Here is a 26141-nt window from a genome sequence, read left to right as displayed (position 1 = left end):
AGAATAAACAACTTTTACAGCAAGGATCACTATATTTTATTTGATTCAATCTTGACAGTGTGCTCTCCTCATTGTGACGTCCACTGCTTACATTCACTGTTTGGCTCATAATTTGAATTTCATATTCGTTGCTGTCCAGTTTCTCACTTCTCTGGCTCTTTGTAAACTGTGAAAGAACAAGAGAGATAGTGGTTGTCAGCTTTTGTTAGATTGGAGTCCAAGTGTGATGGCAATCATTGTTTTGTTGTAAAGTGTTTAGCAGAACCATCAAGACTCATCCTGTCCTAAAATAACCAAAGTTCCTCCTGTTCCTTCATCTGTCCTCCTCTACCCGCTCAGACGGTTGCCCAGTGTTCTTACCTCGGACATCAAGTGTGCACTCCACTTCATCCTTGCCCAGTTCATTGACAGCCATGCAAGAGTATTTCCCTCCATCGAAGGTGCTGGGCTTTCGAATGTTGAGGGTCAGAACTCCTTGATTGTTCTGCATCAAGTACTTGGGATCCTCCCCAATAATCATCTTGTTCTTCATCCAGACAATCTTAGGCTAAGATTTGAACAAGCTGAGTTAAGAAAGCTAAAGCTAAAACTTCTTGGCTAATTAGTGGACTCAATTTTTAACATGTGCTTTTACCTTAGGAAAGCCTTTGACAGCACAGCTGATAGCAGTGCTGTAACCAGCCACAACACTTCTATCCACCAGCGGCTGAGTAAACTTGGGAGAGCAGCACATGTCTTTCTCCTTGTAGGGCTTTGATTTGAGTTCCAAGCCTTCAGAAGAGGGTGGGAAGTAAATCAGGGAAAAAAGGTTGCAAAAATCAGAAATGAACTGTATGAACTTAAACATGCAGCTCACATGTTTAAAAAGAACAACAAAAATACAACTTTGCCACTAAAAATATAAAGTACTTCTTTGAATTATATGCAGCATGAGTATATGAAATCAAAAGTTTACTTATTTATTAAATAGAAAATCATTAAGGATAATATGGTTGGTATAAACTGAATATACACCAATGAACTAAAGACCAAACACCACTGGAATAAATGGCTTACACTGTACTTATAACTTGGCTAACTCAGATGTATTTAGATGACTTAAAATCAGCATTTTAGGCCTAAATATGTGTTCAACTGCATGTAAATATTGGAAACACTGTCATACCTGTTTTGCCAATCACAGCCGTGTTCTTGCTCATGCGCGGCTCCTCGCTCAGGCCACAGAGATTTTCGCTGTAGATGCGGAACATGTATTCGTTGCCCATGACCAGATCCGAAACTGTGCAGTTTGTTCGTCTATTGTGCTCATAAACAGTGAACCATTCCTAGAAAGAGAAAAGAAGTGATAATATTATATTAAACCACAAAATCCCCCACAAATCTAGCATGGAGAACAAACCAAGTGTTGCTAAAGGTAAAAGAAGCAGCATTTGGTAGCTAATGTTAGCAAACCCAAGATTCAGATTTGGCTCCTTCTCTGATGCAAAGACGACAAGAGTAAGCAGGATTGGCCAGAACAAATCAGTGAATCAGATAAATAGCATGTTATTCTGTAATTCTCCATAAAGCATAAATAAATATGCTTTTGTGCGAATGCAGCCAAAGCACACACTTCATCCTGTCAGCTGTGATCTCTCTGCTTTGAATGCATGAAGCAGGTTGGTCAAACAGACTCGCAAGACCTGCAGCTCTTCATAAATCCACTAAGCTATAAACTGTTTATATAAACAGATGTCTGCATAATCTGTAGGCAGGGGCCAAGATTTCTGGTTTGCTTGTATATCACGTTCTGTTGACCAATCACGCTTGAGCAGGCTTTGGCAGCATGCCGATAAAACGGTCTATGTGGAGAACAAAAGAAAGGCCGCATTTGTTAAAAGGTTTTATTTTAACTTGGAGTTAGGAATAATCCTTGATTGCAAAAGTTAAAAATTAAGTTAAACAGTATATAACAAATAGCTTAAATAAGCAGAATGATATGTAGCACAATAAAATAGAATAGACCATGCCAAAAGAAACTAATCTGAAACCACAGTAGATACAACAAAGTTAAATAAAAACGTGAATAAAGTAAGAAAGCAGTGTCCCTGCAGGTAAAGTGAGTCATGAGCGATGATTCAGAGAGATAACGTCCTGCGTAGTATACAGGTCCTCGCTGGACATCTTGGCAGGTGACTGTGGCGCTGACGAAGACTGAAAACACCCCCATTTCCCTTTCTCACCTTGGTCTTCATGTCTGCCTTCTGGATAGTGTATCCAGAAATATCACAGTTGCCATCATCCTTGGGGGGGTCCCACTCAAGTGCTGCATTGAAGCCCCAGACGTCAGTCGCCTTCACATTCAAAGGTGGCCCAGGCTTGTCTGTTTGGGGTTAAACTTTTATTAGTGTAAGCTTCTAAACTCTGATGAATATTGCATCATCTCGTGTGCCGTTGGGCTAAGTCGTCTAGAGTCCTGGGAGTCATACCAACAATCCTGATGTTAATGCTGGCCCTGTCCTCCATGTTCTCAATCTTCAGAACCAGCTCATATGTTCCAGAGTGCTCTCTCTCTGCTGAGCGAATGAACAGAATGCTGTCCACGTTTGAGTTACGCACGTTGACCATCTTCTCGTCAAGCGGTTTGCCATCCTTGAACCAGTTTGCGACGGGGCGTGGCTTGCCCTGTGGTGCAAAAACATAATCAAGTTTTATGACTTAAAAAATGTAGCTTCAGGTTGTTTTTTTTTCTTCATACTTTCAATACTCAAATTATTAAAACGATGCACAAAACAAAAAAACAAACAAACTAAAAAACTAGGTTTTGTTTTCTAAAGTAAGCTCCTAATTTATTATTCTAATGCTTTTTAGAACATAAGAAAAAAACTAAATTTGGTTCTCACTAAGATATCACTGTTACTGATTGTTATACTGATTAGTGCACAGAAACTCATCCTTTCTAACCTGGAAGGGGATAGTCAGGTTGATCTTCTCTCCCACTTTCCTGATGTACTTTGTTCTCAGGTCACGAGGAAGGCGGATCTTTGGATGTTCTGAAGAAGAAACAGACATCCTGTTTAAACTTCTTATCATAACATGAGTATGAGTATGAGTCTCTGTGGTCAACACAAAGAAAAACTATGCTACACCCAAATGTGCTATTTACATTTATACTTGCTCACTTTATTTGGCTGTGAATCTGACTCACTCACCGACGATCTCACGGATGGTGACGGGCTGTGACATTATAGCAGGAGGACTGCGCCCGGCAATGTTTACTGCCACCACCCTAAAGTTGATCTTCTCTCCCACCGGGAGGCCGCGCACCACAAATCCCTGTCTCTCGCACAGCTCCTGGTTTGCCACCACCCACTCAGTGTCTACGTTAAAAGAAAACTTCATGTATTAAATTAAACTAAGTGTGATCTGTGTCTCTTTCTTTTTTTCATTCATTCAGCTGTTTTCATTTATTACACGTAAATATACGGCATTATCACCTCCTTCCTTGCAGTATTCAATAACGTAGCCGTCGAGGCCCCCAGCTCCAATCTTCTCTGGGGCGAGCCACTTCAAGCTGCAAGTGCTGTCTGTCACATCGTGGACTGTCAGACGCGTTGGCTCGCTTGTTGGGGCTGAGGATGACAGGAAAGGAGACTCAAGAGAATCAGTGACTGGCTTCACTGAGCAAAGGAGGGACAAGGAGTTGCTGAGAAAGAGGACGTAAGGACGACTGTGAAACGTACCAATAGGCATGAACGGTTTGGAGCTGAGACTTGGCTGAGACATGCCAATGCTGTTGACAGCGAACACCCTCATCTCATACAGAACACCTTCAATCATCCTCTTAGCCTCGTATGTGGTTGATTCGTACACGTCAAAGTTGAGCTTTGTCCATCTGGAAGAGCCTTTCTTCTTCCTCTCCATGAGATAACCTGGTGGAGTAATAATGCAGTTACATGAACAGGTTGAATAATAATTTTGTTTTCCTTAAACAAATTAATATAATGCATGTTCCACCTTTAACTGGTGCACCGCCATCAAATTTAGGAGGGTCCCAAATAATGGAGGCGCAGTCCTCTCCCACTCCTGTGCACTTGATATTCTCAGGGGGGTCGGGCACATCTGATAAAAAGATTGCAGTTTATTTAAATACAACAGAGAAGACAGGTCAAACTGGTATTTGCAAAAAAACATCCCTTTTCTGCTGCCCACTATGAGGGGAAACCAGCTGATGTTATCCTGTAAAACCTTCACTTACCCACAATCTTCAGAAACAGCACAGCCTTGTCCTCTCCGGCAGGGTTGGCGACAGTGATGGAGTAGTTGCCCTCATCGTCTCTCTCCGCCCCCTCTATGACAAAGCAGCTGAGGTCTTTCCTGGACTCCACCCTTACACGTCCTTCAGTGTCTGTGATTGGCTAACACACAATATTAAAGCAATTAAAACATGCCTAACAATTAGGGTTTACTTGTAACTTAAAGTTGGGCTAATAGAGATTAGAGTAGGGGTATCAAACATAAGGCTTCGGGGCCAGAATAAACCCACTCACATATCTAAACCAGCTGAAGGCAGAATCTTCTGACTGTTCATTGTTTTTTGCACGAGGAAATATTGTGTTGCAAGTCTTTAAGAGTGGATCACATCATGGGAAGGGGCTGTCTGTGAACTGTTAATTTTATCCAAGCCAGAGGTCTGAATCATCCTCTGTTTTACAGCCAAAGACATTACTCAGGGCCTGCAGTACCACACTGAAGTGAGGCGGTTAAGCCAAAGAGCTGTGCCAGTGCTTTTCATAAAGTTACAGCAGTAGTGTTTCTTTGTAATAAGACAGAAGACAGAGCAAGAAAAAACTGAGGCATGGCGCATTTATGAAGCTGCACTTCTTTTTCTGAAGACATCTCAGACTTTTCATCATCTTTTTTGTGGATGGATAGTTCATAAAGTGTGACCATTACAAGAATGTATTGTTTATACTGCAGGGAGATTTATCTTTTTTATTCACTTTTTACTGTCCACTTGTTCTGCCACTTCAGTCTGCTAGTGATGAAATGGTGGCACATGAACTAAAACGAGTGTTAGCTGGTGGCACTTGTGCAAACCAGAAGGGCATGAATGGACCACTTGGACTGAACTTAGGTTGAGTGTAAAATAAGAAGAAGGGAGCTGTCTTAGTATGACACTGATGGCACCTAAGGTCTGCTCATAACTCCACATGTTATCATTAAATTATATTCTAAAAAGTTTTCATTTCCACACATGTCCTATTATTTAAGTTGTCAAGTTATGCAATTAGTTATTAGGAGCAGAACCACGCCTTCTTCAAGCTGTTCGTCTCGTTTACGTGCCCCACCCTCTCTCACCTTTTCAATTCTTTAACTTCTTCACTTCTATTTAGTACATGGGGACTTGCAAGGCCCAGGAGCCGCTGTCAGTCCCTTTTGAGGCTTTCCCAAAACCACAGCTCAATTCATGTCCAAGCCATTCACCTTTACCTACCTAAATGCTGACAAACTGAAAATGAGGCCCAGCTAGTGAACTAAGAATATTTCCTTTACAATTTTATCTCATTTTTAAGTTTGCTAAATCTATATGTCCATATATCTAGTTTAGTTTTAGTTAACTGCAGCTATTTTTTGGAGCCCTTACATTATCTCCTTTGGACCAGACAACAGTTGGAGCTGGCTCGCCAGTGATCTCCACATCCAGACGAAGCTTGTTCCCAGCTACCACGATGATAGTGTTTTGGGAGACCATGTTTCCAGTGGTGTCCAGGTGGATTTTTGGAGGTTCTGGTTAAAATACAGCATTCAAAGAGAGTCATCAATCAAGTAGGCTGTCTTGGGTTTGAACTATAAACAGGATGTTTAATTAAGATGTAAATTACAGGTACCTACCTTGCCTAGGCACATAGTCGATCTTAATTTCTGTTATGAAAGAGAAAAGAGGTGACAGTATTATCCAGGCTGCTGGTGACTAATTTTTCCACAGCAGGACCTTTGTAATTGTTCGGTCTTTCTCACCCAAGAAGTTCAGTTTGGCAGAAAGTGACAGGGCATATCCATCAGGTACAAATGTGTAGTCTCCAGCATCCTCTGGCTTCACATTATCAATGACCAGTCGGTGAAACCTGAGACAAGCAGTGCAAAAGATATCATGTAGTTTTATGGAAACATCTGTGTCAATAAAACCCCCCAACTTTGTTCACATGAAGGCAAAACCGTTTGGTATCGTCTTTTCACCTTCCAATGTGGGTCATTTTGATGCGCTCGCTTGGCAAGACCTCCACGCCATCTTTGTACCACTTTCCTGTGACCTTGTCGTCAGACACTTCACACTTGAACATAGCCTGATCTGTTGCCCTGACTGTCAGATCAGCGATGTCCTGCAACACCTCCAGTTCCTTTTCTGAGGAAGGCCACAAAAGCATAGATCAGGCAGGAGACAGACTGTGTAGGTGTAGCAGGAGAGGAAATAAGGACACCCACTGATCCACTCATCTTGACACCCACTGCCATGAGTTGTTACTTTGTTTTTAAAGAGAGGTGCTGAGCCCTTGGGCCAGCAGTCTTCTGCAGTGAACGTTTAAATGAGAGAAACCCTTGGCTACTGTATATATATTACCTTTTGATACACATGTGTGAATGCTCTAAAAATATTATCATTATTAGCTTGGCTTTTCTAAAAGTTTATGTTTTACTCTCACTCAAAACTAAAATAAAGACGTGAGATTATTATGATTTCATGTGGTACCTTCCACCTCCAGTTCTCCTTTGGTATGACCCCCATTTGTCCAAGCGTGGTACATTCCGATGTCATCCAGTGTAGCTTCATGAATGATAAGTGTGTGCTTCTTTCCATCCTTCTTAAAGCGATATTTTGAATCTTTGTCTTTGTGAATCTCTTGGTCTTCAAAAAACCTGGAAATTAATATAAAACAGATATTTTTTAAAAGTTGTCACTAAAACTCTCTAAAAACAAACTGTAAGGTGAAACCAGCTCTAACTTTACAAGTCACACTGCAAAATGACTTTGGAAATGTATGATTTTAGATTAATCAAGATTTTACAAGATAATATAAATCTAGCTGTGTATACCACGTTTTTAAAAATATAATTAATTTCATTCATTTGCTCTTTGTGCTTTTTATTAGGTTTTTCAAAATGCACCTTTAAATAAGAAGACACAATATTAAATTTAGCGACGCTGTATCAAAATTATCTCAAAAATAAAAACTCCAGTGAAACAAACTGAAATAAACTTCAGAATTTGAGCTTGAAATGCTTTTGTTGACTGACGATGTTCAAAGCCATCTAACTTCCATATCAAAATCTACACATTCGGTTGAATTTGTGACAAAATCTCCTGAATCAAGCAGATCAAATAGCCTCCACACATTTTGACCAGAACCAAGATTTCCTACAATATAGTTTCATCTGATATGAAGATGAGAAGGTCACGTTTCTCTTAAGGTTCCAGCGCAGCATTTTAGGTTGAAGTCTGAACTTTGACCGAGTCATTACAACACTTCCTGCTGTTCTTAGAATCATTGTCCTGCTGCATGACCAAATTTGGGCTAAGTCACCTCACATTTGACTTAGGAATACTTTAATATACAGATGAGTTCATGGTCAGCCAGATCATTAACCCTCCACTACCGTGCTTGAGAGTTGGTTTGAGGTGTTTGTGCTGATATGCTGTGTTTAGTTTTTGCCACACACAGCCCCGTGTATTATAGCAAAACATCTACAATTTGGCCTTTGTACAGTGTACATTGTTCCAGAAGTCTTGTAGCTGATTCAGATGCAACTTTTTACACCTAAGCTGTGCTGCCATGTTGTTTTTAGAGGCTTTCCCCTGGCAACCCTTCCAAACAAGCCACACTTGTTCAATCTTACTCTAATCTTATTCTCATTAATCTTATCATTTTAGGTGCTAAAAGAGGCCTGTAGATTCATCTTTTGCAGGTTTGAGTATTGCATGGACTAACTTTGGGGCGACTTTGCTGAGACATTTGCTCCTGGGAAGATTGTGACATTGTGTTAATGTACATCTGAATGCTTCAGATCACCAAACTGCCAAATCTTTTCTTTTATAGCGCTCACACTTGCTGATTGATGACTAATTGATAACTAATCAAGTGTATTGTCCTCTTATGCACGCGGTAATGGTGTTCTTACGTTTTTTGGAGAACTTTATGGAGTCCTGTGAAAACTATTGTTTTCTACATGTGACTTTAAATCAGGGGTGGGCAATTCCAGGCCCCGAGGGCCGGTGTCCTGCAGGTTTTAGATCTCACCTTGGGTCAACACACCTGAATCACATGATTAGTTCATTACCAGGCCTCTGGAGAACTGCAGGAGCTAGTTTAGCCATTTAAATCAGCTGTGTTGGTTCAAGGACACATCTAAAACCGGCAGGGACACCGGCCCTCGAGGCCTGGAGTTGCCCACCCCTGCTTTAAATGCTTTTGTAAAAAGAACAAGTTAAAAAACTTTCAGCATATGTACATAACCTGAATCTTTATTGCTGATAATGTGAATTTCACTCACCACATCACGTGGGCACCCTCTTCCGACACCTCTATCTCAAACTCCACTCTTTCTCCCACAACCACGTGATAGTCATCCATCAGCTTGGTGATAGTCACAGGGGGCTCTGAACACAACAGAGGAAGATTTTACAATTCATGAACCAAGCACTGAAACTTCACTTTTCATGCTTTGGGACAAGACGTGCTGCTTTACTGTATTCTCAGATCGCTACTGTTACCAAACAAGCAGAAGAGAAAGTGCACCTTTGACAAACACCTCTGTGAAACACTTGTCTTCCCCAACCACGCACTCATATGCAGCATCGTCTGCCAGGGTTGCCTTATTTATGGTGAGTGTTCTGACATTGCCGCTCGCCTCCATGATATACCTTAAAAAGACAGTGTTTTTTCATCAAAAAGAAAGCACCTCTGAAAGTATTTCCACTACTGTATAGTATCAGATCCTTCCGTTTTAAAATGTGGATTTGAATCAATCTTATGACAGTTGCAGTGGTACATATTTTGTCTAGCAAAGCCAACACATATATTACAGTTTTCTGCCAGGATACAGTATTTTTCCCACATTGGGACATTTAAGGAAACAGAGATCTTTGTCCTGCTTGAGTTTCTGGATTTGGGGCATATGATGTCTTGGCAGTATGACTTGCTTTAACCCACTGGGAGGCCTCTTATGACTGCCTAAAAATAAAACATGTTGATGGCAGCATCGTTTCTGACTGTGTCGCACAGATAATTTTAGCTTGATATTTTTAAGCACTGCCCACCAAGTCAATCTAAGCTTGATGATCTGATGATATGACACACTACTGTTTAATTAAGCCGTACCCTGTACAAAGCACACAAAAAGATGCGTGTGGATAACTGGTGTGTGTGTGTGTGTGTTTATGCTTTTAATCATACTTGGCTGAGGGTTTGATCTCCTGACCATTCTTCAGCCATTTGACCTGAACATTGGGATCCACCACTTCACACCTCAGGGTAATTTTCTTGCCCTTTTCCACTGAGTAGCAAGATTCAAGCTTCTTCAGGAAAGCTGTAGTTGAAAACACACAGAGAAAAACCTTAAATTAACTCATTAACTCACGTATGTCATACCCGCTCAGCCTCATAGTGCCCATCCTCTTGCCTTCTTCTTTCTATCCTTTTCCTCTCAATCATATTTGCAATACTCCTCCACTTCTTCCCCTCCCTTCCGTTAATTGGCCCGACTTACCCTCGCTATGTATAACAGGCTCGGCCTTCATTTTTTTCAGACGCTTCAGCATGCCCCTCAGGTCAGTGATGCCATACTCAAAGGCGATTTTCTCATACTCGCTTGGGTGGGCATTCTTAAGCAGTTCCCACACATCTATCTCTGGTTCTACTTTTTCAGGTTTCTTCTTCTTCCTGGCAGAGAAATAAAAGGGGGTTTCTTAACAGGTAGGGCAGAAGAAGCACAAAATACAATGAGGAAATCATACTGTCTCCTCGATAAACAAAACAATGTCAAGATTCTCACTTAGCAGCTTTGAGCAGAGCGCTGAAATCCAGATCTCCCTCATCCTCTCCAGCGTCACTGCATGTACAGAATCAGACTAACTGTAACACACATAATGCATTTTGCCATGGCACAACATTAAGTGTACTATACTGTCAAACCAATGTGCTGTGAGACATGTTCACACATATATACACAGAAAAAAACATTTTAAAAAGTCTATGCATGCATTTTCCACAAGATGAAACACAAACCCCAGAGCACTTACGCTCTCTTGAAGGCAGACAAAATATCTGCCTGCTCGTCCTGATGTGCAGCTGTAATAAGAGAAGTTGCAGAGAACGCACATTATTCCTGGATCAGATCAAAACATCAGTATGTATAGAATCCGTGGCAGCCTTAGCAGGCGCGAGTCTGTTTTCACTCACCCTCAACAGAGATCTCAAAGGTGGAGCTGTCACATTTGTCTTTTGAAGTCACTTCACACCTGTAACCACCAGCGTCTCCAGGGACCACTTTGATGACCTTCATTTCATAAGTATAGATCTTAGGGAGAAAATATTCATTAGTTCTTAGCTATTTCTGAAGGAAGAGGATCGGCCAACACGGTACAAAAAAAATATCTATGTCTCTCTTTGACACACACTTTAGTATTTCTGTCGTAAGTTTCTTTGAACTGCAAATGTTTTCCAGCCTTGCTGCCAAGGTCCAGCCACTTGCCCTTCAACCATTTCATGGTGGGTTTTCTTGTCAGGTTGGTGGAGTCGACCTTGGCTATGAAAGTGACATCCGTTCCTGCCATTCACAAGCAACAGTTAATTCACATGACATTATATACTCAGATTGCATATTACGGATTACTGGAGACAGCAATAACACAAGCATTCATTTGTGTATCTAACCTGCGACAGCGACTACATTATCCGGCGGTTTCTCCACAAAGAGCCCAGTGAGCTCAGTAGACTGAGGCTCTGAAAAGAAGGAGTAAAAAAGATTTGTTAAATCAGTAAATCATTAAAATCTGGAGCCCATTTTTATAGATTCATTTAAGACATGTGCTGCAAAATAACATACAACAAAAAATAATGTTCAAAATGCCAAAATGCAAGAGACACGGTGAATGGTTTGGATATATCTTTGCTTATACGGAGGATCTAAAGTACATATAAAACACATACAGTATAAGTCACATTGTTTCTGAACAATGATACTTCCATGCACGATGGGGGCACTTTTTGGACACTTGCTTGCTGATAGAGCAAGCTCAGTAACAGCAGATGAAGTGTCCTGCTTGTTCAGGCAAGCAAAACGTACAGAAATACACAATCACTATATAAAAATCTGAAACTATTAACAAATGCACCTGGTGTCCTTTATGCATCAGCTTTTTTCTACCATCATCCAAGATTTGGCATTCAAGGTGCTACTCTATAAACAATGCACACTTGTAATTGGCATTAGGTTCTTTTGTTGCGTCCTACTCTACAGTGCAGCTCTCTGCTTTGTTTTCTGACAGGGAAAATAAATGTGCCTAATAAATTCAGTTTACTAAACAATCACAGCCAAGACTTGGCTTGGAAGCCATGAGAAGCTACTCAGGAATACAATCTCCTCTTTGAGCATGACCAACACATAGCTGGCACACATCTGAATTTCATCACGTTTTCACGCATTGCATTGTCACAGTCCTGCACTGTGCTTTCACATCGTCCTCATTCTCCCTCCAGTGCAGGGTCTGCTACAAAAAACAATTATCCCACTTTCACATTTGAAAGTATAACACTTCTAAGTTATACTGTACCATAAGTCTGTATAAACTCAAGGTAAGTAAACAACAGTTACACAATGATTATTTTAGAGTCATTGCATCGAAACAACACACAGTAAAATGCAACGATTCTCTCATAATGATAAGATCATGATCTCAGTAGTCATGATCTGAGCTTCAAATAATCAGTTTAATCATCAAACATCGAATCTAATATTTGAAATTATCTTGATTACTTCTGCTGGACTGATTTCCAAGGCTGCAATCAAATCAGATACTTTACCCCACACAGAGCAACAACAGAACACCCCATGCTGCCTGAATAACAACACCCCCCCTCCCCCCCCCCCACAAATATTACACAAAAATCCCAAGCCAGCACTGAGTTTAATTCACATTCAAACTGCTTAGTATTTACAAAAAAAAAAAAAAAAAAAGCTCAAGTGTTTATGGGAAAAAAGGTAGATCAGAATCCAGGTGTGGGTTACAGCGGTCAACTGAGAAGAAGTGATGTCCAGTCAAGTGGCACAGAAAGCACATGCTAAGGTTTTATCTATTAGGACATTATTATATAATAATAATTATAAATAACACAGTCCATATCAGGTTCTTAAATTATTTAAATACAACTAATGACATATTATAGTGTCCCACAATTTGTTAATTAAATAAATAATAATTTAAAAAGGCATTTTAACTTACTTTTTTGTAAAAAGTAAGTTAAAAAGCAGAAGCAATTTGTTAAGCGCCACCTTAGTGCTTCTATGGGAATTAAGATGGTAAGTAGCAACCAGGTGTTGTTGATCAAATGCGCTTGGTTAAATGTGAATAAATGTTGAATGCAAAAATTAAAAGAACTTGAATTTATAATTTATATACTGCTTTTAAATAGAATCAAACGACAACATTAATCTCACATACTTCACCAAATAAATCATTGAGGTGTGATTTAGATTTAACTTAAAAATCTATTTTTATATCCTGTTCTTATAAGTTATAAATCTAATACGTAGTATAAACTTAGTATAAATTTTGTTGCAATAAATTCAGCCAAGGGAATGTTGGATTCCAATACTTTTTTTTTAATTGGCAGTAACTTTTTTGCAGACATCCATTACTAGTATGAGAGCCCCGAAACAAACTGCAGTTGGCCAAGTGATGATAATCCCCCCACACATTATACCCCTGTGAGCATAGCTTTAAACAGCCTTGGTATGATAAGCACTTCCCACACAGAAATTGACTCTTAAGAGATACATTAAAGGCAAACTCAACTCAGAGGAGTGGAATAAACTTTCTGTAGCCAGGACAGGGGATCAAAGAAACGGCAGACCTGAAAATATTTTAAAAATCTATAAATCTATATTTAAAATGTGGACTGTATACAAAAGATATTTGACCCCCCTGATGATTCTTTGAAATTAAATTTAAATGCCCTGAGTAATTACTGCATGACTAAATCAGTGCACAAACTCAGCCATATGCCACAGTGTTGAGTCAATGATGTTGTTCAGCCTGATATATTAATAACATTGATCTTTGAAAAAAAAAAAGACTTCTCAGATCTGACTTAATGAGGATGAAAAATATATTTTTTAGTGACATTATGTTGAATTATTAAGATAAATTAGTCTAGAATTTGATATAGACATCATAGCTTCTACATTAGGCTGATTTTGGTACATTTCTTCAGATTCCCTCTGTTTCTATCTTCATCCTGGCTGCGTTTGTCTGTATTGCTAACCAGAATGGTGTGGCTTGGTGGATTCGTGGTGGACGATGGTGATGATGAGAAACTGTACTCCCAGTGTTGGGGTGAAATATGGCCGACAGCTTAAGATCAGTGGTTCTTATGTTTCCCTTTGAAGGTTTTGCACATGTTCAAGGTTTTTTTGTCTTTGTTTCATGCTCCAGTTTTTCCCACTCACACTCTACCACTAAGCTTACCCTTTCTTCTCTTATATATGTGCCATGCTGAGCTGTGTCTGGATCATCTGCAGTACAATGTACCTTTCCTCCCTCTAGGCAAATGTTGTCACAGCAGGAGTAGCTTGCTGAGTTCCACATTCAGCGATGGGCATTCATGACATCAGAGGAGATGCACACTTATGAATGGTAGGAAAGGAAAAAGCTGTGGTCATACATCCACCGCTGGCCACATTTGACAGGAAATTTATAGAGGTGCCCAATTTATTATTCATGACCTCATATTGACTCTCTAGCCCACTTTTTGCTTGGCAGGCCACTACTTTCTGGTATGATTCAGCACAGCAACCAGCCTTCCCTACATGGCTGCCTTGTTGTGAGGACACAAAACAGTCTTGACACGTTTGATAGAGTCTGTGACTTCTCATCTTTCCTTTGCATACCTCCACGTCCATCATCTGTGTATTTCCAACAGTCCAAAAAAGAAACACTTTGGCAATCGTCCTGGTAATACTGGCATCGCTCCCAAGGTCCAGTCTGCCAGTCTTAACTCCAAACATATTCCTAACATATGACAACATACACCGCAGGAAAGAGTTTACATTTCTCAGTTGCCACTAATGCTGCACCTTACCTCATACTAAGAACACATAGATGTTCAAATTGGAAAAGGAAAACCCTTATAAGTGCTGTGTTTCCCTGTTAAGCACAGCAAGTCTTGGACATTTTGCACACGTCTGAAAAAGTACACCAAGAAATTAGCACCCTTCAGCTCCCTGGGGCCTTCACCCTTCCAGAACCATTCCATGCAATCTCCATCTAGTTCATAGGTGTCAAACTCTGGCCCGCGGGCCAAATTTGGCCCGCAGCCTAATTACATTTGGCCCGCGAAGCCATACCAAATTACTATTAGAGCTGGCCTACTGGTATTATACAGCTAATATATATATCGTTTAGTATTAAGCTTTGCTTGTTCCATATTCAGTTTTTCAGCAAAACTTGTTTGAGTCCATAAGAAAAGATTCATTCTTATACCTGGAGGAAGATTTTGTTTTTCAATAAATATTAGCGTTAGCCCGCGACTTTGTTCCAGTTTTGAATTTTGGCCCACTGTGTATTTGAGTTTGACACCCCTGATCTAGTTAGTCAAAATAGAGCAGACGTTCAACTGATCACTCTGGCATCACTAAGGCAGATGGGGACAGCTTTGTATCAAGAGCTCTTAAAATTTTCTTGTAAAACCTGAGCTGCAGCGCTGTAGCAACACTTTTAGATTTAGCCTTTATGACACTTTAACGAAGTTTAGTTAGTCAAACATCTCAGATCCTTTGAGCTGACAACACATGATCTGCCTATATGCAGATCACATGCTCTCTGGAGGAACTGCGTTTGATAATGTCTTGGATGACCTCACTACCTGACCTCTCCTTGCAGTTTCCTAATACAGCATGATGTTAAATTTGAGAAGCAACCATAAAAAGTGTCATAACATCAGATGACACTTGGCACGTTAACAGCAACAGCTGCTATTGTGCCCCAATGAGTGCCGCACACGAACCACAGCTGTGTTTCCACTCTCATTGTTTAAATTGCCTGAGGGACAGAAGCACAAGAGGGTTGGTATCATAGGTCACAGATGGAGAGACAATAATTTTCACATGGAGAAACAAATTCTAAATTGCTGAAAGAACATAAACAAAATAATTTGTCTGTGAGTTGTCTGGTAGCATCAGTGGATACCACCAGTAGGGGACAGAAATGGATGAATGACATAAGAACGCTGTCACACACTAGGATGCCTACAGTGTTTTCTCTTTCTGAAGCTGCTACTGAGATAGATACACAGACAAGCCATCTTTAAAAACACTGGGAGAAAAAGTGAATAACATGATTATCTCTGTACACTCCCACCTATCAAGAGATTAGATATGTTAGGCACCAAATGATCTGACATATCAGGATGACATACTGCTGGCAGAGAAGAAAAGAGAAAATAAAAAGGAGCCAAGCTGACTGGGTTTCAACATATCCAATATGACAGCATTCTGGGATCCAGTCGTGGGTTGCCAAACAAAGTGTAACCAATGACTTCAGGAGAAGGACAACCTTCTAGCACCCAAGGTTCACTTACAGAGTGAAGGTTGGACCATGCAGTTAGACACAACGTGCCCTTTAAGGTGATGGATGATGCACAAATATTTGTGCCTGTCACTCCCATCTAGTGTGATGGGGTGAATTTAAACTTTTCCTAACCTTAACCAAATAGTTACCTAAAGATAAATATGTGGCATTTAGTGCCTAAACCTAATAAGTGAGTCAAAGTGAAAAGTGTGTGAAAAACAGAAAAAACCACGAGCAACCATCTGTTTGTCTGGGTTTCTCTCGGGAAGACAAGTTAGAATCCTGCACCATGGGAAATAGCTAAGCCCGTGGCGATAGTGTGACGCTCTGGGCAATGTTCTGATGAGAAAATGTGTCATTCGTGTACATGTTTGACTCGTATCACATATCCCGTCAATCGACATTGTTGCAGACAAAGTAGAACAAGTTATGGTAATGTTATTACCTGACAGAAGTGGCAAACCTTCAGGCAAACATTGCATACAGCAGAACGTTCAAATTTGTTCATGAATTAAACATTGGAGTTTTGAGTGTTAACTCCATAGTTCCCAGTTTGATTAAACATCTGTGGGATGAACCCAGAAAACAAGTCAAAACTATGAAGACCCTACCTCACACTTTACTACTATACCTGACAGGAGCAAGGTATTCAAGTGCCTTCAGGATCTCTGAAGGTAACTGAATCCGTCCTGCTAAGTCTATCCCATGACAGGTCGGAGGAAACTGTACAATATTAGGTTATTGTTTTAAAACTTATGGCTGATAAGCACTGAGAGAAGTAGAATCTCTTTTTATAATCCCCAAGAGGAGCTCTGTGGCATACCACAGAATTTTGGTCAAACAGCTTCATGCACATTTTATGAGCTCTGTAGTGAGTGATACTTTGTCTTGGCAGACAGCAGTCTCATCGCAGACCAAGAACCTTGTGTACAAACAACTTCAATCCAAAGAAGTTTTGTATGCAACCAACTGGTTTTAATAATATATGTTGTAAAACTGAAAAAATAAAAAGCACCACAAAACCTCCAACAATGCAGCTCCCTCTCTAGGCAGTGTTTTCTTTTAGGGGAATATTGTATTTTGATATAAATATTTTGGAGGAGCACATAATGGCTAATAGATATTAATTTGTAAATAATTGGACGTGAATAAAAACAAATATTATACTACAGTATATTTCTAACTTTCTTTAAAGATATAGCACATTTAAAGGCAGCTTGAAAGAAAGGCAGATGTGAAATGTCAAAATGAGGTCAGAGGTCAAATATGACATAATATTTGGATAATAACTATGCTGTAGAATTTTAAACAAACTTAAAGAAAAAAATACATTTTATGAAATTTTTTATCTTAATTGAACTTAAAGAAGAGGTTGGAGGTCAAAGTAAAGCATAGCTCTGTATGGCATAATTATGACTGATCTTCAGATCAAACTATTGATGTTAAAGGAGAGGTCAGAGGTCAAATCTTTACATGATATTTTGTCGACAATACTTTTAAGATTTGTACTTTCCAAGTTATAAGGCTTTTTGTCAATTTTCATCCAGAAATCATAAAGTTTATTTTGAAGGCCTTGGTGGATGTAAGAAAAACATTTGTTGACTGTTAACATGACCCAACTCTACAACCCTACATAGTTTTATCAGAATTGCGTTTACAGACAGAATGAGGCACATGCAAATGCTAGGAAAACAAATAACCTCCAAAAATTAAAAAAAAGCATTAAATCTGTCCAAACTGAAGTAATCAAATGATTTCATCTAATAAACTGGACCCAGGCTCACTAAACGATGTATTATGTGAAAGTTTGACTAGCACATAATACCGATATTTCACTGATATTAATCTTAACACTCAAACAGATGATTTAGAAAACTATAGTTTCAGCAAACACATCAACATAAAATGCTGCTCTTTTCTTACCATCTCCATCAGTTTCTGTATCTGCTGCAGACAAGGAAGCAAACAAAACTGAAAAAAGCAGCTATGAAGCAAAAATGCTTATTGTTGCACAAAAACCACTTATTGCTGCAACAGAGACCAAGCAACACAGCAACATGGCTGTAACACAAGCACCATGCACTGTCACATTTTTCATTAAAATTCGCTAACATCCAATCCACCTTGAATATGCAAATTCAAATATTTTCCTATTAACACATTCAGAGTTGCTAGGTAGATAAACACATTAACTATGGAATTTTTAAAAAAATAGAAACAGAAACATACTTTTAAATGATGTAAATAACAAAACTGTGCAGTTTTACTCGCTACATGTGTTTCACATGTTTAGCATATAAAGCTTAAGGTTAAAGTTGACCTATTGTGCTCATTACCAGCTTTATTTCAAACTCTTCTAGAGTAGCTCCACATGTTTCATGGTTCAAAACAACCCTCATTCATTTCAAACTAGGCCTTGGTGCAGCCACATTGGTCACCCTCTGTTTGAAGCAGCTCCTCCCTTTTTAACACCTTCCTCCCTTTAAGAAAACTTTCTAATGCTTAACTCATCCTTGCAAGAAGAAGATTTGAAAAGCAGGTGGGAGCTGGTGTGCTCACTACCAGAGCAGTGTATTTCCTTCCTATGACATCATACAGATCTAATAGCAGAGCAGTTTAGAGAGCTCTGCTTACATGTACATATGGTGACCTCGGTATTTGAAACCATGACCATGTACCGAGGCAAAAAGTAAAGCATAGTAGGTCCACTTTAATTTCACACATAACATATACTATAAGGTATATGTATATAAAGTGTATTAAAAAAAGAGTCAGGTAAGAAAAATTATCACAACATGTGAAATGAATAATCCTGTTATTCATGTCATAACAGCACAGCAGTCAGATATGTTACAGTCGGTAACGTATCGCTTAGTTCTGTGAAGAAAAATCTTTGTGAAAAAAAGAAGATTTAGCCCATTTCGAGAATACACAACAAAAAGTTGCGAGGATCACCTGAGACTTGCAACCTGAAGGAATCATGCACATACTGTAATTTTCACACATTATGTCACATATGAACTCATATGTGAGGACATTAAATTGATACCACAGGCATATACATTAAAATATAACACTCAAGGTAAATTTAGTGCCTCCATGTCAGTTCATTCCCACGATTCTGCCTTACCTCCATCTTCAGCAGGTGCATCTAAGGAAAATGAAGGGACATTAACTTGGAGTTCCAATATACACTAGAAATAGTTACTACGTGCAGTGAAAAAGAATGTCTTTGTACATTAGACAGACACTGGGGCACCTACACATTACACCTACAGGGCATGGAAGCTCCTGGTGCGCAGTTTTTATGCTGATGTTCATGGCAGAGGAGATTTGGAGCTCGGGAGCTACTGAGAGCTATGGAAACTTTCATGCACAATCTCAGAACTCGGTGACCCTACTCGACCCGACTTTGCAATAATACTATTTACAGTTGATCATGGTTTATCCAGGAGGTAAGAAATGTCCTTCCTAGGTCCTTGATTTTATACTTCATTATATAATGTATGTGCTTTTGTGTCGTGACCCTGAATTACATAAAAGGAAGGAAAGGAATGGCTGGATGAATGGATATACTTTAGTCCTTATAGTGTATTATTCCCTGACACTAATAGACCACCACATCTTCTTCAGGATGTGGCAGAGGGAAAATGAATAATGGTTAAGTAACTAATAACAACAAATGTTGAGACCTGGAAAATGTTATATTTGGAAACGCTGCAAATGTAACAAAACCAAAAACTCACAAAAACTCATACAGTGCATGCCTGCAGTGAAATGCAAACCAAAGGTCACAGTGAGAACTCAGAGTCTACAGATGTGGAAAATGCATCCAGTTGCAGTCAGTCAATGAACTATGTTAAAATCCTCAAAGACAGCTTGACCTGTCTGCTTCACACACACAGTTCATTTCTGTACAATCCAAAACTATTCATATTAACAAAGAAAAGAACAGTTGTTCTGAAAAGGAAAAGCAAAAGAAGGAGTAAAGACGATGATTATTTCTAATTAGAATGGTTATGAATATAAACAAACAAGCATGTTGCTTTGACATACACTGCATTCATGTGCAGATAACATGGTGTAATTTCCTTGATTTTACATAATCACAGTGTAATATTAAAGTGTCTGCTTGTAGTTAGCTCTGGTGATGAGATGTGATAGGCCAGCTAAAAAACGCAAACACACTAAATGGGAGTGGCACAACAATTTCATTATTCCATTCAGCAGTTTCCTGTTGTCTCATGATGTGATTGAATTTTAGGCCTGTCTTCTTGACTCAGTAATTGCTCAACTCATTATCTAGCAATAGCAAAACCATTTGTTCTGTATTCATCAGGTAATTAGTTTTACAGATTAGTTAAAATGCATTTTTCAACACTCAGTTCAACTCAAACCCACTCTGTGTCACTTATCAACAATGCACAAATCCTCAAAAGTCTCAAAAAAAGAAGCAAAGAAAGTCATTGTCCTTCTTCTTCTTCTTCATCGGCCTCCACTGGGGCTACAATTAGTGGATGTTTGTTGGACATAGAAAAATAAAAAATAAAACCATGACAGTCCCATAGGAAAACTAACATTAGAGACACATGGCCACACTAAAATATGGCTTGTGGAAACCAAAGCACTTCTGCCAGAGCTCTTTCTGTATGGCTACATAATTTGAAGACATTGGTTAAACAACAATTTCATAATGCATTTCATAAAATATTCTCAAACACTATAAGATAAAAATAGAGACTACACAGTCGCATGTAGGCATGCAGGAATAAAATGAAGATGCTCACTCGCTTGATAAAAAGTTTATGAATAAATAATATCAGTGGACACTGATTACACGCCATTATAAGCTGAAGCCTGCCTCTGTCTGATACATGCAGTTGACATGATATATGAGTGAAAAGTGAAAATGTGAGAGCTATAATCATGTCACCATGTGATAATGTAAGACACGCAAAAGGTCAGTTGTGGAGCAGTTTACTTACCCACCGCTGGTTTCTCTGAAAAACACAAAAAGGGGAAAAGGGTTAGAAAAATATATTCAGAAGTTATAGAAATGTACTGTGATCTGTTACATTTAAGAATCCTTTATCTGTTTTCAAAGGATCCTTCCTCTCAGGGAAAACGATATCTTTAGTAGACTTACTGTTTTGCATCTTTAATAACACCTAGTCTGACGATGGTTAAAGGTCCTGTTTGTCTGAGGGTAATGGCTTTCTACAAAATGATGACGTTTACCATGTATCTTATTTATTAGTGAAGCTACTAATCCCAGAATGTAAATTTTAAATATGGCATACGGTAAGAAGATACATTTTACATACAAAGTAGCCACTTTTTAAAAAGTAGCTTTAACAATCACATCCAATGTGATTGTTAAAGCCTAAATATGGTAAAAGCAACTTGTCAATGGAAATAGAGGCTTATAATACACCCGACTTCCACAGTGTCTTGCTGGGGGTCACTGGAGTAGCTGCTAAAGGCCAGGGATGGTATCTTATGACCTCCCTGAAGTCATACCATATTCTCTTAGCTACACAAAGTTTCCTTGAATAGCCACTCCAACTTGACCTGGTGTGGTTTACTGTCCACATGTTGTAAATTTCTGGATAAAACAGGTGTTGTGACAGAAAATATAATCATGATTTATTGTGTTTCTCTTTTTAAAAGATCTTAAATGTGTAGAATACAATACTAATACATGCCTGCATGCCTCATAACAACATTATATTTAATGCTACAACTGCATTATCTCATATGACATTGTTCTAACAAAAGGAAAAAATGAGACAGCTTGATAATTTTTTTTCAGTAGAAGAAGCTGGAAACAGATATAAATTGAAATAGTATTCAGAGAAAAACGAGCTTTTGGTTTTAATACTTCATATATCCTGTTTGAGGATTTAAGACCTGCATTGAGTGTAAATCTGCACCGGCATCTGCTATGTAAGTCCACATGGAGAGAGAATCTTGATCATCTTCAACAAGTCTGTGATAAAGCAGTGTAATGAACTTCTGAACAGCTGCTTCTCACAGTCAAAATAGTCCCCTCAGAGACTTTCGGTGGTTTCATGTGCAGTTCTGCTACTCATATAATTAGGAGGCTTTTGAAGATGCGCTGATAGATGTTAATATACAAGTATATTAAAAAAAGAACAAGACTTACATTATCCTTATGACAAACACAATTATTGACATTTTGGTGCACAATGTCTGTGGCGCAAACCTGACGCCACAGACATTGTGCACTTTGGAAAAGTGGTTGCAAAGCAAAACAAAAAAAAAAAACAAAGAAAAAAACTATAAAATTAGCCCATAGTGATATATATTATAAAAAAGATTTTTTTTATAAATCTTTTTTTTAAAATAAATTTATAAATTTAAGAAAGACGCACACACAAACAATAACAACAATATATATTTTTGTGTGAAAATATAAAAACATTTCATTGGTATAAACATAATACAGAGATGTCATCAACCAATAATTCTGGCCGGGCAAAGACTGCTTTTAACTGGCAGAGGTGACAGGAAAGAGGCGCATTTTCACACATGCATAGAGATCAGAAAGTGACACTGTTTACTGGAACAATGTGTCAGTGAAGCCGACACATTGTTCTCAAGAGTGTGAAGTCACACTATTTAATGCATGTATGTCAAGAGGCAAGGGGTCGGTGTTATAAAAAATCATAACTCTTTGAATTGTTGACTTATATTCAAAGAGTTTGGCTTCTGTAAGAGTCAGACCTGTATTTATGATACTTAGGATACTTTTAAAACCCAATTTTGATGACCTAGAATGCTTTTTGTGAAAGTAATATTTGTGTAATAAGTTTCAACTCCATCTCTGTAGTCGCTGTTTGTGATTTCTAGGTGATTATACTACACTGGACACCTGGGGATAAGTAAAAACTAGGTTTAACTAGGTACTACACTTCATGCATTATTAAAAATTCCTAACAGCTTGTCATTACTTGTCAAACAGAAACACCAACTTTACACAGATGGTCAAAAAATGTAAAAAAATGGCAGGATTACTCCATTTAAACAAGTTGTCTGTCCACTCCTGTCAAAATCTTCTAACTTGAAGTGACAGCTTCAGAAAATTTGGCTGAAAGTCGCTTCTCTTTAGTACTGCCATCCATCTCTGCCTTCTAAGTTTATCTTTTGCGAATCAATACAAAAAATAAATCAATCTGAACAAGACTAACCAACTCTACAGCTCTGCATACTTTTATAGGTACAATTCAGCCACAGAGATAAGTTGCCAATGTATATAAAGCACCCTGATGCCAGAAAACCCCTTTTAAATTTTGATATGCTTGAACTACTTTGCATATGAACATATACTGTAATGTAGCTGACTGACAAAAACAGCTTTGTATAATTTTACACTGATACACTGACACAGAGTTTCAGAGAAGTCTCAGAGGATAAAAGTCATTTTTAATGACTGACATAAACTAGATATAAGTATGATTGTTTAGTGTCAAATGTCTGCAATACTAAAATAATGTAAAACAACATATAACATGTTAAAACAATAACACGGACATCTTACTTTGAAGGAATTGATTTCTGGGGCCTGGAAATTGAACAGCTAGCTGTGGAATGCCACTGTATTACTTTCAGAGGGAATTTTCCCGTCACTGCTGCTGCTATTTGAATTCAGTTTGGATCAATGCACTGCTTGGATTCCTCCATCAGCTGATGCAGAAGTCGTCCAAATGACTGTGGTGAATGGTTATGGATAATAAATGGATAACCCGGACGTTTCCCTGCACCAGGCAGTCAAACACGTTCTCTGATGTCTTGCTTCAGCACTGCTGCCAGGAAAGATAAAAAAAAAAACCTTTCTTGTCTCATGCCACAATATCTGCATGTGCTTGCTAAATTTTGACGATTAAGCTGCTTATTGTGTTATATATGCAGTTAATGAAAGCTCTGCCACTCAGTGAGGAAGTGACAGTGGTTTCTAGTGGTGGTACTTTATTATATGGATTATGAAATCACAGATTTTGCCATCAAGAGTGACTTAAAGACAAATGTATTCATTCGCCAAGTGGACATTAATCATTTCATCATTTTAAGTTGAGGTTTTTGAACCCTTTTGAAGATAAACAGCGCAGAGGGATTGGAGAAACTTCACAGAGCAGTTTTGATTCAGCTTGCGCTCATCGTGTTTCATCAGGACACAGCGATGAAAGGAATTATGACCGTGGATCATACCATTGCTTCCAACCACTGACTAGAAAACTGTCACACACTTGACTGACTGCTCTGGAGCAGTGCCACATTAAAGAGGGCATCAGACCTGAAGACCAAGAAGGAACTCTTTAGGTGAAAATGACAGATTACATAATGATTTATCTCAGCCGGGACTCCAAAACTGTTAGGCAAAACCCGATACGTCAGGGTGTGTGAAACTCTATGAAAGTAGAAAAGGTCAGGGCTTACTGCAGAGTATTTTTAGCTGTTAGTTGAGGGTGTGATCTGAGTGCTGTTAAGTGAAGTAGCACAGAAAATCTTTGAACTAATGTGGAAATGTGAAAGGTAATTCAGTTTGTGGGTAAATAGTGGTGTTGCACGCTAGGTACAAAATGTCACCAAAATTCTTTTCAATAAGAGTATTAGTTGAGAAAGTATTTAAAAAATATATTTCGTCAAATATTTCCTAGAAGCACCAAGCACAGCTTAAAAACGAAAAAGTGCCAGGTTATCTGATCTTTGTATTTGAAGCTTTGCAGTTAAGTTTGGCTTGGAATGACAGAGCAGTGGGTGGTGCAGGCAGAGTATGCAAAGTGGAATCATATTCATAACACTTTGGCTCTATATGGTGAATAACAGCAGTGCCTGGTTAGGTTTCTGGGATAAAAATAAAAGGGCCATAGGGCAAGGACAGATGCTGGGAAACAGAATCAAATATTACACAGTAGAATTAAGAATAATGTGTGAACAACTCCAGCAAAGCCTATGACTTTCACTATCACAATGTGGTCAGCAGGAGACCCCTTGGGGGAAAGGGTTTGGGAGGCTCAACACCCGTCAGCACAATCTTGCCCTACAAAACTCGGCTATCCCAAGAGATCTATCAGGGCAACTGAGACTGTCTGCAACCTGAGCCTGCTATCAGCTTAGTCGGTTGATTTAAGGTGATACTGAATGGGTCAATGTGGAAGATAGTAGTGAAGGTCAACAGGCAATTATATATGAGAAGGCATGATGCAATCAAGGATGTCAAATCCCTATCCTATTGGGCATTACATAATCCAAAATGCAGATTATCATATATAATAGCAACAACAGTTTTTTACCCTGAATGCTGCATTGAAAACAAGTACTGTGTATATGTTCTATGAAGTGAGTCAGCTACAGTGACACAAGCTGACCTTCATATAGGACTCACGTAAAGCTCCAGCAGTATTTGCTTATGGAGCTGCTGCAGCTGGAAGCTTGCCAGTTCAGTCAACAAGAAAGCAATCTGTGCTCCGATGTCATAAAGATATTCAGTCTAGTGATGTAATAACAACTGGCTACGTCATTATTTACTCCGTCTCAAATCTTCTTTATGGACAGATAACAAGAAAGCAGACAGGTGAAATGGGAATATCCTTGACAAATGCGTAGTATCAATAGTGAATTATTTCATTTATCAATAAAAAATGATGGCTATTTTCCATCATATTTTGTATCAATCGCTTTGTAATATATATAACATTAATACCAAAGCCACTTTCACCTCATTTAAGTTTGGTCATCTGCTTGTATTTTCTGCCATAACAGCAGACATGCTGCACAAAATACTACAAAACCATCTTTCATAGTACTCTTGTTTGTTTTTCACAACCTATAGGATATGTGTAGTGTAAATAAATACGCATATATTATTTTTTTAAATAAAATTTCTCAGTTTTAGTGCACTATGTAATGATTATATATTTAACACTGAAAAATGAAAACAAAATATAGGGAACAATTCACATTATCCATTAATTTCTACAACATTCGTGTGAATTTACTGTTATTTATATTTTTCAAGTCAACACACCTCAGTATAATGAAACTCTCTAAACTAATTACAATGAAGTATGATGTTACAAAAAGTATCTGCATACCTTCAGGGACTGGCTCAGGCATGGTTATTCCTGTGTCTTCTGTTTGCTGCTGGAAGACTGAGGGCTTGTGGGGCTTTTTTCCTTTTTATTTCTCCCCTCTCTCTCTTTCTGTTATTCAAAGCTTTCCTGGCACTCAAGTCACCCACGCCCTCCAGTGAGCGAAGAGTTTTGGAGATATGACACCCTTGGGGAGTTCAAAAAGA

At 38.8% G+C, this 26141-nt stretch overlaps 1 protein-coding gene across 5 annotated transcripts; it reads right to left on the bottom strand.

Moving 5' to 3' along the window:
- Nucleotides 1-12: 12 nt before the first annotated feature.
- On the bottom strand, nucleotides 13-26141 carry LOC309713423 (myosin-binding protein C, fast-type-like). Of its 5 annotated transcripts, none has more exons than XM_082545053.1 (30): nucleotides 25939-25975; nucleotides 20809-20823; nucleotides 18954-18974; nucleotides 17747-17770; nucleotides 10911-10979; nucleotides 10655-10803; nucleotides 10437-10554; nucleotides 10277-10325; nucleotides 10030-10086; nucleotides 9745-9917; nucleotides 9432-9564; nucleotides 8775-8899; nucleotides 8530-8635; nucleotides 6731-6897; nucleotides 6220-6385; nucleotides 6001-6107; nucleotides 5875-5904; nucleotides 5627-5769; nucleotides 4238-4397; nucleotides 3997-4101; nucleotides 3723-3911; nucleotides 3477-3611; nucleotides 3192-3359; nucleotides 2944-3032; nucleotides 2469-2664; nucleotides 2223-2362; nucleotides 1166-1325; nucleotides 635-771; nucleotides 361-547; nucleotides 13-166 (listed from the first exon to the last, which is right to left on the bottom strand). In XM_082545053.1, the coding sequence occupies exons 1-30, from the start codon at nucleotides 25958-25960 to the stop codon at nucleotides 144-146; spliced, it is 3363 nt and encodes a 1120-aa protein (XP_082401179.1). In that variant the 5' UTR covers nucleotides 25961-25975; the 3' UTR covers nucleotides 13-143. The 5 variants fall into 5 exon arrangements, with proteins under 5 accessions (XP_082401179.1, XP_082401180.1, XP_082401181.1 ...); XM_082545054.1 differs by having other exon boundaries at nucleotides 17747-17767; XM_082545055.1 differs by lacking the exon at nucleotides 17747-17770.

Source organism: Aulonocara stuartgranti (assembly GCF_965226115.1).
Source record: "Aulonocara stuartgranti genome assembly, chromosome: 8".
In the NCBI taxonomy this organism is placed as follows: Eukaryota; Metazoa; Chordata; class Actinopteri; order Cichliformes; family Cichlidae; genus Aulonocara; species Aulonocara stuartgranti.
This window is presented reverse-complemented; position numbering and strand designations above follow the sequence as displayed.